Source organism: Topomyia yanbarensis, chromosome 1 (genome assembly GCF_030247195.1).
Source record: "Topomyia yanbarensis strain Yona2022 chromosome 1, ASM3024719v1, whole genome shotgun sequence".
NCBI classification, from domain to species: Eukaryota; Metazoa; Arthropoda; class Insecta; order Diptera; family Culicidae; genus Topomyia; species Topomyia yanbarensis.
Genome location: NC_080670.1, coordinates 216,249,109 through 216,266,326, shown reverse-complemented (window position 1 = coordinate 216,266,326; position 17,218 = coordinate 216,249,109). Strand labels below are relative to the sequence as shown.

General features: G+C 43.4%; 2 protein-coding genes across 9 annotated transcripts; one reads left to right on the top strand and one right to left on the bottom strand.

The window, feature by feature from the left end:
* The first annotated feature begins 1,459 nt into the window (after positions 1-1,459).
* On the top strand, positions 1,460-6,493 carry LOC131692634 (transcription initiation factor TFIID subunit 3-like). The gene is made up of 3 exons (XM_058979793.1): positions 1,460-1,830; positions 1,892-5,094; positions 5,154-6,493. The coding sequence occupies exons 2-3, from the start codon at positions 1,892-1,894 to the stop codon at positions 6,295-6,297; spliced, it is 4,347 nt and encodes a 1,448-aa protein (XP_058835776.1). The 5' UTR covers positions 1,460-1,830; the 3' UTR covers positions 6,298-6,493.
* A 2,011-nt stretch (positions 6,494-8,504) lies between these two features.
* LOC131692642 (ubiquitin carboxyl-terminal hydrolase Usp2) lies at positions 8,505-16,778 on the bottom strand. Of its 8 annotated transcripts, none has more exons than XM_058979832.1 (10): positions 16,158-16,778; positions 12,320-14,661; positions 11,616-11,823; positions 11,409-11,555; positions 11,124-11,346; positions 10,917-11,069; positions 10,688-10,860; positions 10,474-10,626; positions 10,324-10,402; positions 8,505-10,259 (listed from the first exon to the last, which is right to left on the bottom strand). In XM_058979832.1, the coding sequence occupies exons 2-10, from the start codon at positions 14,618-14,620 to the stop codon at positions 10,190-10,192; spliced, it is 3,507 nt and encodes a 1,168-aa protein (XP_058835815.1). In that variant the 5' UTR covers positions 14,621-14,661; positions 16,158-16,778; the 3' UTR covers positions 8,505-10,189. The 8 variants fall into 8 exon arrangements, with proteins under 8 accessions (XP_058835815.1, XP_058835824.1, XP_058835787.1 ...); XM_058979841.1 differs by having other exon boundaries at positions 11,409-11,823; positions 12,320-12,769; positions 14,000-14,661; positions 16,158-16,774; XM_058979804.1 differs by having other exon boundaries at positions 11,409-11,823; positions 16,158-16,774.
* Positions 16,779-17,218: the final 440 nt, after the last annotated feature.

The following is a 17,218-nucleotide window of genomic DNA, read 5'->3' as shown; positions in this document are numbered from 1 at the left end:
AATTCTCCTGAAAGTGATTTTTGACATTTGGCTTTTGAGCCCTAATCATATGTTTGTCGAGATTTATTGTTTACTACTTCAACCAACAATTTTATTGGTTTGAAAACATTTTTTATTAGAACGTTAATAAACTTTTGCTTTCAATAACAACAGTTTTAATTTCAATAAAAAAAATTATTTAAAAAGAGAACAATAAATCTTTTTATTGTAACAAAAAATACTGAACCTACAAATCTTTTCTGCATGTAGTGACTTGAAGAAAATTTCCTTCTAGTAATTAGGTGACGTGTCTGTGGGAATATAAGGCCTGGATCTAGGGGTAGATAACTCTACACACACAAAAATATATTGGTAAATAAGGAAAGAGTGTTCCGCTCTTAATACAAACCAACCACCGCCCGCTGTTAGGTTGAAAGTAAAACTTAAACTAATCAAGTACAGTCGTAATTCGCTGGTTGGACATTTTTTAACTGGACCGCTTTTTAGTTGGACCTCCGCTAGTTGGACCATTGTCCAACTAAAAAGCATCTGAATGTAAAAATTTTATGACAAATTTACTTTGACAATCAATCTGACAATTATTAGAGATGTGAATAGATGCAATTACACTACTAGCGTCTCCTTTGGAGAGTTTTTTACATCTGTCAGTCGGTCCAACTAACGAATCAAATTCGTTAGTTGGACAGAGGTGTGGCCCAACCAGCGAATCACGACTGTAGTAATAGTAATCAAAAAAGTTTTCCTTTTAATTATTGGAGAATAGCGATCTAAATAAAAGTTTTATTTCCAAACTAAGATTATGTTGGTTGTTTTTTTTTTGTAAAAAGCGAAAAACTTATTTTTACCAACATTTTTTTTTTCTGTGCATGAATGTATAAGAAATTTGAATCCATTTCGAAAAAATGCATTTAATTTCCATTTTAGCATCAACATTGCACTCCCTCGCCGAAAATTTTGTTCAACAAACATCTTACGCTGATCTGCTTCGTTCGATGCTTTGTTGGGTATAGAGCTAGTTTCTTGCAAGGCTTTGCGTGTTACACGCAATGCAAAGTACAGTTTAAATTTCTATTTAGCCCCTAGCTCTGGATAAATCTGGACATATAATTCAAAATCTGGATTAAATACACAAACATTAATCTATATGCCTAAAAATCTAAAAGAATCCGGAAGGTTACATACTGACGAGACGCCGCCATGAAGACTTCATTATATAAACCGTCACTCAAGAGTTGAGATCATTCTGTTCATCGCCAAACACCTTTTTATAACGATTCGCTTAAGTTTGTAAAATTGAGTTCGTACTCGGAACCCATATTTTATGTTGTTCTGAATGAGCGTGTATGTACTAGACTGTAAAGTACTAGAGGTATGATTCTCTCGCAGTCCTATCCCTCGCATAACCGTTCGACGAAAGCGTGATAAGGTAAAACGTCAAAAATTAGTAGGAGAAAAATATCTGAACGAAGTGCGATTCATCAGAGTGAAAATTGTGATTACGTGCCGTCGTGTGCATTAATTGAAAATTATATCGATTAACCTTGCTCAGAACCAACCTAAAACAGTTTCATTTCATAGCTGACGATTTTTGACGCCGAATAAACTAGAAGTTTGCTCTGAAAATTCGCGAAATGGTGAAGAAATTTTGAGTTGAAATTTCTTTTTTTGCCAATCTGGCTTGTTCCGTTGATTGCTTGCTGTGCAAGAAGATTAAGGTGTGAGACGAAAGCCGATTGAAGAGCGCTTCGTGAGAGTGTGTTGGTGAAAGCGACGAAGCAGCACTGCGTTGTTGACAACACTACTAGAATCGTAAACAAACTATTTTCGAAGGTTTTTTTTTATTAGCTTTTTGCTGTTTTTTTGCAATTAATTTTAACACCTTTTCTTCCAGATGTCGGAAAGATACACTCACCAGCTATTGAAGGTAGTGGTTGCCCAGGTATGCCAGACTATCGGTTGGCATTCGATCCAATCGACCCCGCTGGAGCTGATGATGGATATACTGGATCAGTACCTGAGGGATATAACCCGGTTAACTCATCGTTATTCGGAACTGTACAATCGAACGGATCCCAATTTAGATGATGTGGCTCTGGCCTACCGGGATATCGGCATTAACTTGGGCGACCTACAGGAGTACCTGCAGTTTGTGGATCCCATCGCCAGACCGTTCGAGGTGCCCAAGTATCCGTTGCCGAAGGAAACGCATTTGAATTTTATGAAACCTGGTAGTAAGGAAGTTCTAACCCGACCGGTACACATCCCTGAGCATATGCCTCCGATGTTAGTCGATTCGGAGGAGGAAAAAGAAGAAGATTATCGAAGGCAGCGCCTCCGAGCTCAGCTGCTTGAAGAGGAGGAGCAAGCAACGGTAGAGGAAGTGAAACCGGACGTAGACGAATTTGTTGAGAAGTTTGAGGAAGTAGGTGCTGAGGAGGTTGCGATGATGGAAACCGGTCCAAATGAAGAGGTTGTTACTTTCAAGCGGCCACCGGAATTTGTTACTGAAGGAGGACAAGAGGCTAAGAAGCCCCGAACTTTGCCGGATGAAGGGAGACCAACGAGGGAGATAAGTAGTGTCATTATGACAACGTCGGGTTTTATTTCACCGGCTCGGGAAGGAAAATTGCCGGATTCGAAGGTACCCGAAATACCAGAAGAGAAACCAAAACCTGCACCTCCACCACCTCCCCCGCCTGTGACGACTGTGCTTCCAGTATCCAAAATGGACGATAAGTTTGCGAAAAAGGGTAGAAAGAAACCGGTTGAAAAAGAGAAAAAGAAAGACAAAAAGGTGGAGAAGAAAAAGGAAGGTGGTGAAAAGGAAGCTGCTAGTAGACCAGCAACTCCAGCAGCTGTTCCCGTAGCTGAAGTGAAACCTTTGCTTGTAGATACAGAAGATGTGAAACCAGTTTTAGCTACTCTGGATCCACCGCCAAAACCGCCAACCCCTGTACCGGATATTAAACCACCAGAACCGTTGTTGCCACCTCCGGAAATAGAGAAACCAGCACTGCCTGTAACCCCCGTGAAACCGACGGCTAAAGTGAAGAAAGAAAGAGTACCACGAAAAAAGAAGCAACAACAACCGAAACAGAAGTCTCCGGTTTCTGCGATGCCAATGAATCCGGCTATGAACATGGGAGGGTTGTTTTCTCCTCAGAATCCTCCACTGCTAATGAATCAAATCACTCCCCCAAAACCACCGAAACCCAAGCGCCCCAAGCTCACAAAAAAACAAATTCAGCAACAATATATGGATCAACTGCAACAGTTTCAAGCTCCTCTAAATGCACAAAGTATTCTGGAAATGTTTTCACCTGGGAAGAAACCTCTACCGGGACTATTTCAACCATCTATGTTTCCTCCCCCGCAGCAACTGATGATGCAGAAACCAAATTTCTCGGAACATCCTGCCCAAACTCAGCTGGACATTTTGCAGAAGCTCCACCCAAGTCTGGAGATAACACCATCTCCTGGTCCATCTACCGCTGGACCCGCCGGACTACACAGTACTTCTCCCGATAAACATAAACTCAACATTTTCAAGAAGGTAGCAAAAAAGGAACCATCCCCGGTGCCAACTACCCAAGGACCAATAATTATCATCGACGACGATAAGAGTCCGCCTCATCAGCCTCAATTTCCGACTACGCCTATGGCCAAAAAGAGACTCCCAAAAACGTCCACTGCTGGTGTCTTTCCATTTCAGGATACACTGTCCTCTCCGGATCTGCCCTTTAATATCAGTATGAACTCCGGCGAACATTCTGGCATAGGACTGATGTCGTCATTCTCTCGAGAATTTTCACCTCCCAAAACGCCTTCCAATATGCCCAAAACCCCGGACATAAAGCTGCAGTCCAGTTCTAGCTCCAGTGCCTCCTGGATGAGTGATTCTGGCAAGCTAAATACCGGACCTGGACCACTTTTCGGCGATTTTCCAAACTTCGGGCTTCCCGCTCCGAAGGAGGAGAAAAAGAAACGCCAACGACAAAAGCAACCAAGAGCTCCAAATCCTAAAAAAGCGAAGAATAATCAACTCATGAGCGATTTCAATCTATTACAACAGTTCCAACATCAACAGTCCTCTCAGCAACAGTTGCCTCCGGTGTCGACATCATCTATCGACAAGAAACCACTCCAGGATGCAGTTTCATCATACGCTAAACTGTTAAATCAAGCAATGCCACCGGCATTCCTGTCCTCCCAGGTACGGAACCCAATGTTTGGAATGTTTCCACTGCCATCCGGCCCAGGCCTCATCCCAGAGAATCCACTCTTTAACTCATTTCCCGGACAACCGTCGTTCCTTCCGACGGGACCATTTGGAATGCCACCAATGCCGCCACGATTCGACATTGGTAATCTTCTGCGCTATCCACGTCCCCCGAAAGCCCAACCTGTGGACAATTACGACAATCTAGATCCGGAAACAAAGCTCGCACACACTCCGTTGGATCTACAGAAAAGCACCTGCAATGTGGCTCCGCTCGTGCCACCATCGCTTCAGATTGATCCAATGCCCGTCAAGTCATCAGTAGGAAGCCGCAAACAAGTTTCGCCAGCAGTCAAAGAACGTCAAAATATTACACAGATACAACAACAACGTCAACATACAATTCAACCTCCACCGCAGGAGCACTCTCTGAACCTTTCCACCAAAACCGCCATTCTGACAAATCAAACGACCGTTCAGAAACCTCCGATCGTCAAAGCAATCCATCCGGAGGTACGTCAACCAGTTGTAGCTGCCCTACCGCCACAAAAACCGGAGCCACCTCCGACTCAGACTCCGATGTTGAACATCGCCACAGCAGCACAATTACAACAGTTAGCCCCGTTGCCTCCCAACGTGCTTCCCATAGCTCCGGGTGAAACCATCATCATCGGGTCCGATTCCGATACAAACAGTCAATCGACGGTGACGATGACCGCCATGGGTCTCGACGAGGCTGGTAAAAAGGACAAAACCGAAAAACGCAAAAGCAAGGAGCACAAAAAGGACAGGAAGCTGAAGGAGGGTAAAATCAAGAAGAAGAAGGACAAGAAAGATAAGAACAGAAGTAAAGATCGTGACCGCGAGAGACCAAAGTAAGTGTTGACACAGTTTTTTTTAAATAAAAATCATTTATTTTTTTCCTTTTTGCCAGATCTTCTCACTCGTTCCACCCGGACGGTGCGATAGAACCAATCCCAAGCGACATCGTTAGTGCCCCGGTTGAGGAACTGAACCCCCAGCAGGAGCAGTTCCGCAGAAAGGAGAAAAAAGAGAAAAAGAAGGAAAAACTTAAAAAAGAGAAACGGAAGGAGAAGGAACGTGTGGCGGCTGCTGCCCTGGAAGCAGCTTCCTTTTCCGATCATCACCGTAGCAGTTTCGGTTTAGGTTCAACGTCCGCTGCTGGAACTACAACAGCGAGCAGTTCGGATCAGCGTGATCATAGCGACGGATCGACCGCATCGGTACCGAAGCTTATGTTGAAACTTGGTTCCAGTGCGAATCCGTCGCCGCGATCTAACACGCCGGATGTTACCCCCTTGGATGTTGGGGTGGTCAAAGAGGAAAAGGTAGAAGTCAAACGTGAAGCATCGCCAGAGCTAGCTCGTATTTCGGCACTAGTGACGAGGCCCCCAAAACTGAAAGCACCTCCGAACAAAGGTAAAATCAAGGAGGAAGAAGGAGGAAAATTATCAAAATTAGTAGATCATTCTGGTAAGGCAGCAGGTAAGCCGGATCTGAGTGCAGATGTGGCAACCAAACCTCGACCACGTGGTATTCAAGCACTACCAGATTCAATCGATCTGTTCTCGGTTACTCCCACCCACAATCCGTCTACTGTTCAATCAAACAAAGCTTCGTCGGTACCTTCATCGTCGGCATCAACGTCGTCAGCTGTCGGCGTCTCTGGAGATCAAATGCCACATTCAGCGAAAAAGCAACCGAAGGAATCGAAAACATCATCTAAGTCACATGGCAGCATCAGCAGTAGCTCGGCCTCAGTCAGTCTCGGGGTCACAATTCCAGCCCCACTCAGTGCATCGGTCAACGTGAAAGATGCCGATGGCAACGTAGTCTGGATCTGTCCGGCCTGTGGCCGTGTTGACGATGGAACACCGATGATCGGTTGTGATGGCTGCGATGCCTGGTATCACTGGGTTTGCGTCGGTATTCAGGTTCCGCCCGATTCCAACGAGGACTGGTACTGCCGGGTATGTATCGGTAAGAAGCAGGAATCGCACGGTGACGAGAAGCAGAGGAAGCGAAAGAAGAAGGACAAGCGAAATCCCAAAGAGTAGAGCAGAGTGCGGGTGGGAATGAATGGTCTTGTTGTTGGAATGCTTGCGTTTCTTTTCTTCTATATGTAGCATATTAGTAACTTAATTCCACTGATTTTAAATCAATAACTAAATTGATGTACGATGTTGTAATGAACGCAAGGTTGCGGGAGAAAACGACATTTGAGAAACAATAAAAACAATCGTTAATGCAATATTCGTTACTTTGGGGTTTTATGCAAATTCTATTTGTCCTTCACTCAACTGGACTCTGAGAATCTGGTGAGAAAAGTGTCGATTGTAATAGCCTCCCGAACAAGAATTTCCGCCAATACTTTGTGATCTGGTTGGCAACATCGTTTTTTGGAAGTTGTGAGCACCTGAGATACATACCTTAATAAACTTAATCTTACTGTCGGGGAGCTTATGGTTCCTTTGCGCTCCAACTCGAGTGGATGATGTATCTGCAGACACACTTATCAGAGGACATAATCGATTTGAACTTATCGAACGCCTGGAGACCAACGATAAATTGGTTTTGAGTCATTCGTTCGGTGGACATCGAAGACTCCTCATGTTCGGAACGAACTTCCTATAATAATTCATAATGCTGTGGATGAACGCCGGTGAGGTCCTTTGAAGGTCGCATGTTTCTAATGGTCTCAAAGTTCGCTCGATGATGGACAAGATGGTCCTGCAGGAGGCCTAGATGCTGTCATTTGCTGTAGCGCAAATGACCATTTTTCTGAGCAAATGATTAAACTCTGGTTAAAGTGTAGTCTTCAGCTACCTTACCTCAACTATTAAAGGGTGTTACTATCAAAAATTAGTGAATAAGGGCCCCATTCTCACAGTCACGTCACTTAGTGACTAGAAGGAAATTTTCTTCTATAGTCACCAAGTGACGTGACTGTGAGAATAAAGCCCTAAATCGGTCAAACTTTTTATTAAAAACTCAACTCATGTTTCTTTTGCAAGTTCAACTCATACAGTATAAAGATTGGAACGATGAGTGGGTTGACATCCGGAGATGGAGGCCACGTTTCCTTGGTCAAAAAATGCCTAAAACTATAAAGGCACCACGTTTGCACACTTTTCAGGATTCTTCACCCATTGTTAAGATCACTATACCAATGGACATTACCTCATCGAGTAGTTGTGAAATGGATAAAACGTACTCATTGTTAGAAACAAAAATATACCCAGTTTTTTGACAGCTGGAATATCTTCCGAAAATGGGCAATTTGAATACATAAAATTAGTAAAGTTTTTTTTACCGTGTAATGACGTTGATCTAGCGGACCCTACACGAGACAGGAATATTGTCCATAAATATATTGACAAGACTACTTCAATCCATCAATCCCATTTAAATTCTACAGAATCAATATTTTCAAGATGATCTTACACTATCAATATATTGATCAATATATGATTTATTGTCAATATTTCTGCTCGTGTAGGGCCCGCTAATGACAGCCCGCAGTCAACAAAAAGGCGGACGAATATTCCCAGTCATCAAAAAGGCGGACAAACATTGTCAGGCGAATTGAATATTTTGACATTTTACTCTACTCGCCTGTGCTATTTACCCGTAGGAACAAATGCAATTTGCGAATGCGATTTAAAGGCAATTTCAATACTTAGGCAAATTTTCTGGCGGCTGAAATGGACTTGGTTTTTTTTCGCGTTTCTTTAACATGTTAATATACTTATCGAATCCATGAAGAATTCCATATTAAATTTGCAAAAGGGAGAATAAGATTTGTAAACAAACTTTTATTTTGATGGTTTCTCTTAATTTACTATAATTTCAAAGAAGAAAACAAGTGAAATTACTTCTACGAAGGGTAAAAATTTACATTAACGCATATTTTTCATGAAATTCCACTCTGCAGCAGACTAATGAGCGAAACAAGTTTGCTTACAAAAAAACACTTTCGCTCTTTTGACGAATTAATATTGAATTTTTCGATATAATTATGAATGCAATAATATTCATATTCCCAGATCATTTCAAATATTCCACAGTGACATCTGTTCACAGTGGATGTTTCACTAGTTCACCGGTAGTGTAAATGCGACGATGAACGGAATCGATGCAGAGTGGTGAATACAAGAGCCCTTTTTCCACAGTCACGTCACCTAGTGACTAGAAGGAATTTGTTGAAACCAGCCATTCGCCCTGGGGGAAGCCGGTCATCAGTTTGTTAATGAGTACAGAACTCTTTTTTTGGTGTTTCTGTCGATTTATTAATTTCAACACAACGCAACAATGGTTAATTGGGACGGGAGAGGCGCTGTTTTCTCCGTGAGTTTGTTTAGTATCTAGCATGTCTACTAAAAATCATTGCCGAATGTTTTTTTCTTCGTTCCATCAGCTCACTCGAGCTATAGTAAGTAGTTTGATTTAGACGGGAATTAGATTCCATTTACCATCCCGAGAATCAGTTGCTAGAAAAGGTATGTTTGAAAGATCTACAAAATAAATTTTATTAACAATTTGCGTCATTTCGTGTCCATCCCAACACATCAGTTGCAGTAATTTTAGTTTAAAAGTAGCATTTAGCCCATTGAAAACAAATATGGTCAACAACTAAGATTTTGGTTATCATCTCAACACGTTACACTCTACGTATAAATATTGTTCTGTGTTTCCCTCTAGAATAAATAGCAAAATAAATATTACAAATCTAATCCTCTGTCATTTCCGATCAGCTATTCCTGCGATCAGTTGGGGTATCTCTTCTTCAGCTAATAATCTTTTTTCGTTACATTGTTGAGTTTCGACTATTGTTCATATTTTGATCTTGATCTTATCAATATGCACACGAATTGTCAGCTATAGGACAGGTGATTCCTTACACCCACCACGCACTTAATTGGTAGCGAAACTAATGCAATCTTGTCTTATTAATGAGGTTCCTGTTTTGAGCCGAAATTAAGTCAGCTTCTAACCCTAGCTGCTGTCAAAATGTATGAACTGACTCAGTTTCGGGTAAAGACGCTGAATCTCCGTATAAGAAGGATTCACCATCTCCATTTTTTGTTTACAATTTATCTATCAGTGTCATTCCAATCCGAATACTAGAATCATTCGACTTTGCAGACTAAAGCAAGGCCTGCTTGAGGAGACAATATGTATAGAAGAACTATGGATTCGAGGGATTTGAATGTTGTTAACATTGAGAGAAGCATTGGAAAACGAAAGATGTAGTTGTCGAGCTTTATATCCAGCTTTTTACCTGCCATAATGGCGGTCATTTTTATGTCGTTCGTAATTTTCAAGCAGTCCCTATTCTGACAGTAGTTGTTTACGTCAGCGTAACAGCTACGTCCAGTTATGAATGTTTAACATTTATTGAATAAATGGTAAACGCATTGGACTCACGTAGGACGACTTCCTCTTACCGGGTAGGTGACATAAATGACTATTGTCAAAATATGGGGTCTGAGCACGAACAGGGCAATGTTGGCTGCCATTATAGTACGTAACAAATTGGATAGGGGTTCAGCTTCTTTAGTTTTGGGGTCAAACAAAAACGGCATTAGTCTCCTTGCATACGGTGCTAGTTCTGCTGCTGGGTTGTTACAGTTGATCATGTTCCATGCGCGGTTCAGTGTTGCACAGGCTTATTGGACGCAACACTAGTTGGTTGAGTATCTCTATTTTCACGAGAGACTTATTGATTGTTACAGAACCTTCCCATAGTTTACAAAAGACCAACTCATCGTTTACGTTTCTGTGCGAATCATTATTCACATCCATCAGGAATCAGACATACTGTAACAACTCCTCGCAATTTTCGCACGTTTCAGCTATCTACTAATCATTCCTCGCGTGTGAATTCAGAGTAAAGAACCACTAGTTAACTTTCTCTCGCATCCCTCGAGCTATCAATGTTCAGACAATTCACGCTCGCTCGTAGAATAATACATAGGCACTGGATGTCACCAAACTTCTCTCGGACGCGTCACTTACACTGAAACAAGAAAACCGGAATCCATTACATGCTCTTTAAAGCGAAATAAAATAACGATACTCACAAGTTATCATTGAACTCATGCCACTCTTTGCTGACCGGATGCTTGCAAACAGCAACGTAGTGACCGCCAGCAGTGGATCCTACAGAAACCCAAACAAAAACAAACCAATCAACAACTTCAAATCGAAAGCAAACCGATCATCAAACATACCCATATGGTTCGAGATGCCATACAGCGAGTAGTACACCGGTCCCGTATTGTCTTCGGAAGCGTAAGGCTGCAGGTTTAGCTCGCGTTCACCGGTTGGGAACTCAATCACATTGGTTAATTTACTCCACCGGGTCTCCGAGAAGCGTTTCAAATCTGTGCGATACAGTTAACAGTTAAATGACTAGATGTTAAGATTCAACAGAAGTCAACGTACGTATCACCAGATATTTGGGGAACCGTTCGATGGTAAGGCTTTTCGTGCATTTCCTCCGCGTCTTGCATCTGGAGCAGGTCGGTTGATCAATTCCGTCCATAACCTCCTCCTTAACGAACATGTCCAGACAGTTCTCCAGCTTGCAGCGTGAGTTGGTGGATGGAAGCGGTAAACTGCAAGAAACATGAGTGATTTTACTTTTAAATAGTTATAAACAGCGGACGCCTACCTGAGATCCCAGAAGGGATCGAATGTCACGCTACAACCGTTGCACACCGTACACTTCAGAGTACTACGCAGCAACCCGACGAACAGGTCTTTGATAACAGAATTTTCCACCTTAGAATACCACTCCCACATCATGTCGGCTTTGATGCGATTACTGAAAGTGATACATGGTTTAAGACCAAACTGTAAATCACAAAAACATCCTTACTTCAAATCGTCATCCTCGATCGCACTGGAAATGGGTTCCCGTTTGATGGAAACGTTCAGCGCACTGTGCAGCGAATCGATGAAGAACCGTAGAAACTCCTGAGCATCCTGCTGTGCCGATCCAGAGTACATCCGATGCTTGCTGGAGAAGGCGTACTTCAGTTCCGAGGGGTTCACGCTACGGTTGATCCCGTTCCACATGTCTTTGATTAGTTTGATGTACTCTACAAAAAAAAATGAGATGATCTTGGTACAGAACTGCGAGCTTTCATGGTACGGAACCTACCGGCTAGAATCTTGTGATCTTTGACCGTTCCTCGCTCGACCGCCGACTGCGTCCGGAGGAAGTTCGTGAGCTCCCGGGTATGGCTTAGGCACTGTATCACAGAGTTCATAAAGCAGGTGTTGCCGATATTGTATAGACCGCAGAGACCTGTGTGAGGGGGCACATGGTCAGACTGAATGCTTTGCGTAGACGCTACAGATAACGTACCCTCCTTTCGGCTACCACCACGAGCGAGAGTTTCGCTAGACTCCTCGCCGTTCGTTCGATCATTGTAACTGGATTTTTGTACTGCTAACGATGGAGCTGCGATACCTAGTCCGGAACGGTAACTGCTCAGGCCAGAGTCGCACTCACGGCTCCGATAACCGACCGGACTGGTCGAATGGATGCTCTTGGACGCTGTGCCAGCACGTAGCTTGAATACAGAATAGGTTGAAGAGGGAGAGAGATAGACATGAACATTTGCGGACGAAGCTCGTTTCCGAATGGGATAGTGTGGTTGGACTGTTTTAGTCATGTAAGGCTAGCATGCGGACGAACAGCCGTATTACCCGTGGTCCTGGTCTATGAAACTTTGATCTTTGAACCGGATGAAGGAAGCTTAAGCGGCGCTCCGAAACGCAACGTTCAAATCTATGTATAGAAACGTAGTGTGGGAAGCAAGTTACGAACACCACAGGCATAGTACAGGTAACACTGACCAAACACATCGAGGTACAGGACTCATCAATCGCTCTAGCTTTTGCAGAGAAGGAATAGTGAACCGTATTATCGGAGCGGTACAACTATATACGGAGACGGTGTTTGTGTTAATAGAATTAGTGTTTGCTTCGTCGACTTCGGGAGGGATGAGAAGCAGAAGAAGAGAAAAGGACTGTGTATTGGGGAAGTACAGACCAAGCGTTACTTACATAAGAAACTTTTTTATCATCATCGAACGCTTTCGGTTCCTTATCCGCTGAGTTGATGGTTACGGTTGCTGCTGGCGATGGCACTTCATCGACGTCCTCTCCGCCTCCGTCGTTGACTCCGTTATCTAAACAGTTGTTATTATTACGAACGATTCCGTTGGAAGTTTCATGTTCGTCGCTGCTGCTGTTATTCGAATCACCATCATTTGCATTGTTGTTGATGTTGTTTATGCTGGTGGTGCTGCTACTGCTACTACTACTTGTGCTGTGATTTATACTAGACTTTGGTTTAATTCGTATCGTAGCGGTAACGTTGTGATAATCGAACTCAGCAATGTCGTCCGTGGTAGCCGAAGCAGTTGCTATACAGCGGCTACCATAACCCGTGCCGCCATTGCTAGTTCCGTTCAGTGACGATCGCAGTTTGATGGTGGCCTGCGCAACGGGTTCCTCCAGTTCGGAAGTAATGTGTAGCGATTTCATAGCGTTGACGTTGGCGGAACGAGAATTGGTAGAATAAGTATAGGCTGTGCTACTGGTTGATGATGGTGGTGACGAACAGATAGTTGTTAGCGACTCTGTGATTGTTGTAGTTGTAGAAGTGGTGATCGTTGTCCGTGTCGTGGTTTTCGAAGATGATAGAAATGGTTTGAAAAGAGAAGTTTCATTTCTTTGAGTACACTGAAGAATGTTTGATAACGTCGGCCGTTGGTCGATGTGTTTTAGTTCCACACCTGAAGTACTACTACTGGTAGAGTTGTTGGTAGTGGGCTGCCGTGCGCTAGGTACTTGTGAACTGTCACTAGTGGTAGTAGTGGTGATCTGGATGTGGTTTTGATGTTGGTGATTTTTTTTGTCATCATCCTCATGATCTTTGGGCTGACCAGATTTGAAATTGGGAACTGGTGGTAAAAACTGTCTCACTTTAGGAACTTCCAGTTTTGTTTGGTAGCTACTGCTGGACGTCTTCGAATCGTCCACGCTGGCACCCACGCGACTTGTTGCCGAACCAATTCCGTTAGACTTGATGGCCGTTTGGTAAGAGCCCCCCTGTTTGAATGGAAGTTCTGTGGCACTTTTACTGAGTTCGCGTTTAACCAGATCGCACTCGTTTTTAAGGAAGTTTTGATTTCGATAGGCCGACAGTCCCAGCACCTCTTTGCGCCCGTTGGTAGTAGAGGACAGATCGCTAGAGCTACCGCTAGTAAATGCGGTTCTCGGTATGGGAGGTTTACCGGCGGATCGCAGTTTATTCAACGGATAGCCGAATTCGGTTCTTGACGCTTTGAGCTTTGCGAGGTCTGCAGCTGGTTTGCGCAGTCGGGCAGTTTCAAGACTAGCGGCCGTCGATTCGTACAGCACCGAAGATGATGACGATGATGACAGTAACACGGATGTAGAGGAGGTAGTGGTAGTAATTGTAGTAGTGGTAGTAGTAACAACTGTAGTACCAGTAATGCAATTGCGTTTAGCGGGCGTCTCGGAACGGACGTTGAGTGAACATGCTGCGTTTGACTTAGTGCTGGTATTGTTAGTTGACGCGAGCTTACAGTTAGATGCTAGTTGAGGGGTGTTAGCAACACTGGGAATGCCTTCACTGGTGTTAGTGTGTTTATTGTTATTGCTGACGACGACGCCAGCGTCAATGTTACTGTTTCTATCCTTAACGGTGTTGTTTACCTTGCTAACGTCCAACGCAGCCGTTGAAGTATCCGGTTGCGTTCGGGTAGCAGCAATCCGAGATTCAAAACTGTTTGGCTTGTAGGTCGAGATGCTATACTTTTGGTAAATTTCGGCACCGCTAAGAGCGGTACTTCGTAGATTTGAGATATAACTGGAGGAAGATCCAGCACCACCGGTGCACAGATAATTATTGTCCCGATCTTTTGGTCGTGTATCCGACGAACGTGAAGTGATGCGTGAACTGCTGTAATCTCTGGCGGGTACTTGACTTGATGAACTATAACTATAAGCTGTCGAGTAACGACTGGGTCTGCTGAAGGTGTCTTTACTGTTAACTGTAGTTGATGGTGTGCTACCAGAGCTTACAGCCGAATCTTTGGTACTAAGCGCTGACAGTGAGGTCGATAGATCTGTATCTGCTGCACGGTCCGATCGGTACGATGAATATGCTGACGAAGAAGACGGTAGATCATAGCGAAAACTTCGCCGATAGATGTTACTGCTAGTGGTGCTACTATTGGTGTAACTCGTCCGATCGCTTAGGCTGGATCTGTAGCGGTATGATGACGGAGAGATGTAACTACTGCCACTAGTCGAATATGCTGATTTCACATGCATATTAGACTGCTTCGAGTTCCCTGGGGTTGCGCAGTATAATTCTGAAAATAAAACAGAGGAAAACGTTGTTCCTAACTTTGTACGGAAACTAATCGAATCATATCGTCTCGGCGAAGGTATGTGCAGTATGACAGCTAAACATTATTGATTTAATAAAACGAAACAACCCATTCTGTTGCTATTTCCCGTACTCACTCAGTGGCAAATGTTTTTTTAGTTCTATTTTACCCACACAAAAAATCCATCGTTGTTTCTGTGAAATCTTTTCTTTACGGGAGCACCATACACAATTTTTGCCAAATACAAACTAAATAAACATTTTATATTATTGTTTCTCAAAACAGACATACTATTAAAATTTCCTGTAGAACCACATAAAACTTCTTTCGATGACAAAACTATTTCCCGAACAGCATGCTTTCCCGATTCGAAACAAAATATATTTCGCTGCACCACAGCAGCCAGGGCTGCACTTGAAATCAGTCGAAACAATGTCAGTAAACAATACGCAGTGCGCGGGGGTTGACGTCATCTCTCCGACGAGCTTTCAACTTGTGACAGTCTGTGACTTTGACCGAAGTAGTGAATGAAATCGAGGGGGAAGAAAACACACGATGAAAAATCACACCGATGGAACGGTTGCGTCATTCAGGTGTCAACAATTAGAAACCATTGCTCAATTACCACATGGGTACCAGATTCGCACGTTTCATTCCGCTGGCTGAGTGTTTGCTCTTGTTTTCGTATTCCATTGTCGGCTGACAAATTTGGATGCCTGGCGCGAGAATTCTCTGGTAATTTATGGCGCCCCTTTTCGCTCACGGTCATGAACAGCAGCAGAAATAAAGTCACTATCAACTAGCCGAAACAGTAGCACGTAGATTTTTCCTTGACGTGCTTCGATTTTTTTTCGACTGGTTTATTTTTAGAAGTGTTTTATTGAACCGACTTGAATTATATCACGAAATGTGAAGGGAAATCCTTTCTGCTTACACGTACGTGGAATGCAAGAGCCAAACTATGATTGAATTCTGCTGCAGCAATCACCTTACTCCACCTGCGTTTTTTTTGTGGCTGCTCCAGTCTCAGCTCTTCACCACCAAACGAGAGGATGTGGGTGTCAATTCACAGTCTAGTTTCTGGTGAGGTGTATGCACGTGAAATATGGAAACCACACACCCACGAATCGCCGCAAATGTAGCATAATTAGTGGCGATGAAAAGGGAAATTGTCAGCGCGAAAAATTTTCTCACCTCTTCACGGTGGAGCTTTTTCCCCTCTCCGCTGCATAAACTAGACGACAACTTACACACGATTACACGAAAATCGATATAAATTTAGAGAGACGAAACTGTTTTCCTCGAACCCCTGCTACTTGTTTTTCTAAGCGTGCCAAGAAGGTCTACCGTGACACGCCATTACTCGTGAAAAAGTCAAAATCAATAGCTCGGAAAAAGCACTGCATTCAACTTAACTTTACACCTGCACCAACAAAAAAAATGCTCACATAAATTGTAGTAGCTCACACACGACCAACCTGTCTGAATTTAGAACGATCATAGTACACACAGCTGCTGCTCTGCCGAGGGAATGGTGGAGGGTGAAAAATCTGCTTCTGCTCCACTTTTGGCAGGTAGGCCTTGAAGGGCCAATCAAATATCGGTGGCTATATCAGCTCCTCTTTAATCACGCACTGTTCCGCTCGATTCACTCACTGCTGCTATCACAAGCCGCAAGTGAAAATTTAAACTTGAAAAAAATGTCGACTGTTTTTTTTTCACTCTCGTGATTCACACAGCTCGCTGAGGAAGGCGACTTGCTGGTTACCAAACACAGGCTACTCGACGACAACGACGGCGATGTACGATTCGCTCACGCGAATTTGCAAATTGTTCGTTCTTTCTTTCTTTTTTTCGTTGTCCGAAGATGAAAATTCCAAAGCTTTCTTCCTATTCTATTACGTTCGCAATTTCAGCACTGCATCTCTTTTGTCTCTATTTCGGCCTTGGTAGCCGTGCGTGTGCTAGTCGGCACGGTCCGTGGGAGGATCACCGCCGAATTCCTTTTCTGGTGCTAGAAAAGACTGACCGTCGCGAATCAGGCGTCGACGTGTGTAGTGACCGGATCGGAGCACGGGAGACGACTGTCGAAAGGGAAGGAAAATTGGAAAATGTCAAATGAAATCATTACACACGTTCACAAATGGGCGAGTTTTCCGTACGCATACCACTCCCACTGCAGCAGTAGTGCAGGGGCGGCCTGAACAGGTAGCATGATATTTATGGCACATCACATAATCGAGTTTTCCCTCCCGTCAGAGACTGGGAACGGGCAGCTTGCGGTGGTGAGCATACCTGATTTTTAATGTTTTTTGTTTCGGACCAATCAAATGACTTTTCAAGCAGTTTTTGCGGGTTGAAATTGCATGAATAGCAATTATTTCAACAGTACATATTCGCGTTTACGATATCTGACCATTCATAATATTTCATCCCGACCGGGGAAGTCAATGCCAATTTATTCTGACACATCACACGTGAGTCCAATTCTAAATACAAAAAGTATTTAAGGAATCGCTGTTATACCTCAACGAAAGGT

Excerpts from the sequence above, each read along its gene's own strand:
- LOC131692634 (XM_058979793.1), top strand. The coding sequence starts at position 1,892 with ATGTCGGAAAGATACACTCACCAGCTATTGAAGGTAGTGGTTGCCCAG. Across the intron at positions 5,095-5,153 it reads CGTGACCGCGAGAGACCAAA|ATCTTCTCACTCGTTCCACC; the intron begins GTAAGTGTTGAC and ends CCTTTTTGCCAG.
- LOC131692642 (XM_058979804.1), bottom strand. The coding sequence starts at position 14,620 with ATGCATGTGAAATCAGCATATTCGACTAGTGGCAGTAGTTACATCTCT. Across the intron at positions 11,347-11,408 it reads AGATCACAAGATTCTAGCCG|AGTACATCAAACTAATCAAA; the intron begins GTAGGTTCCGTA and ends TTTTTTTTGTAG. Across the intron at positions 11,070-11,123 it reads ATCGAGGATGACGATTTGAA|TAATCGCATCAAAGCCGACA; the intron begins GTAAGGATGTTT and ends TATCACTTTCAG.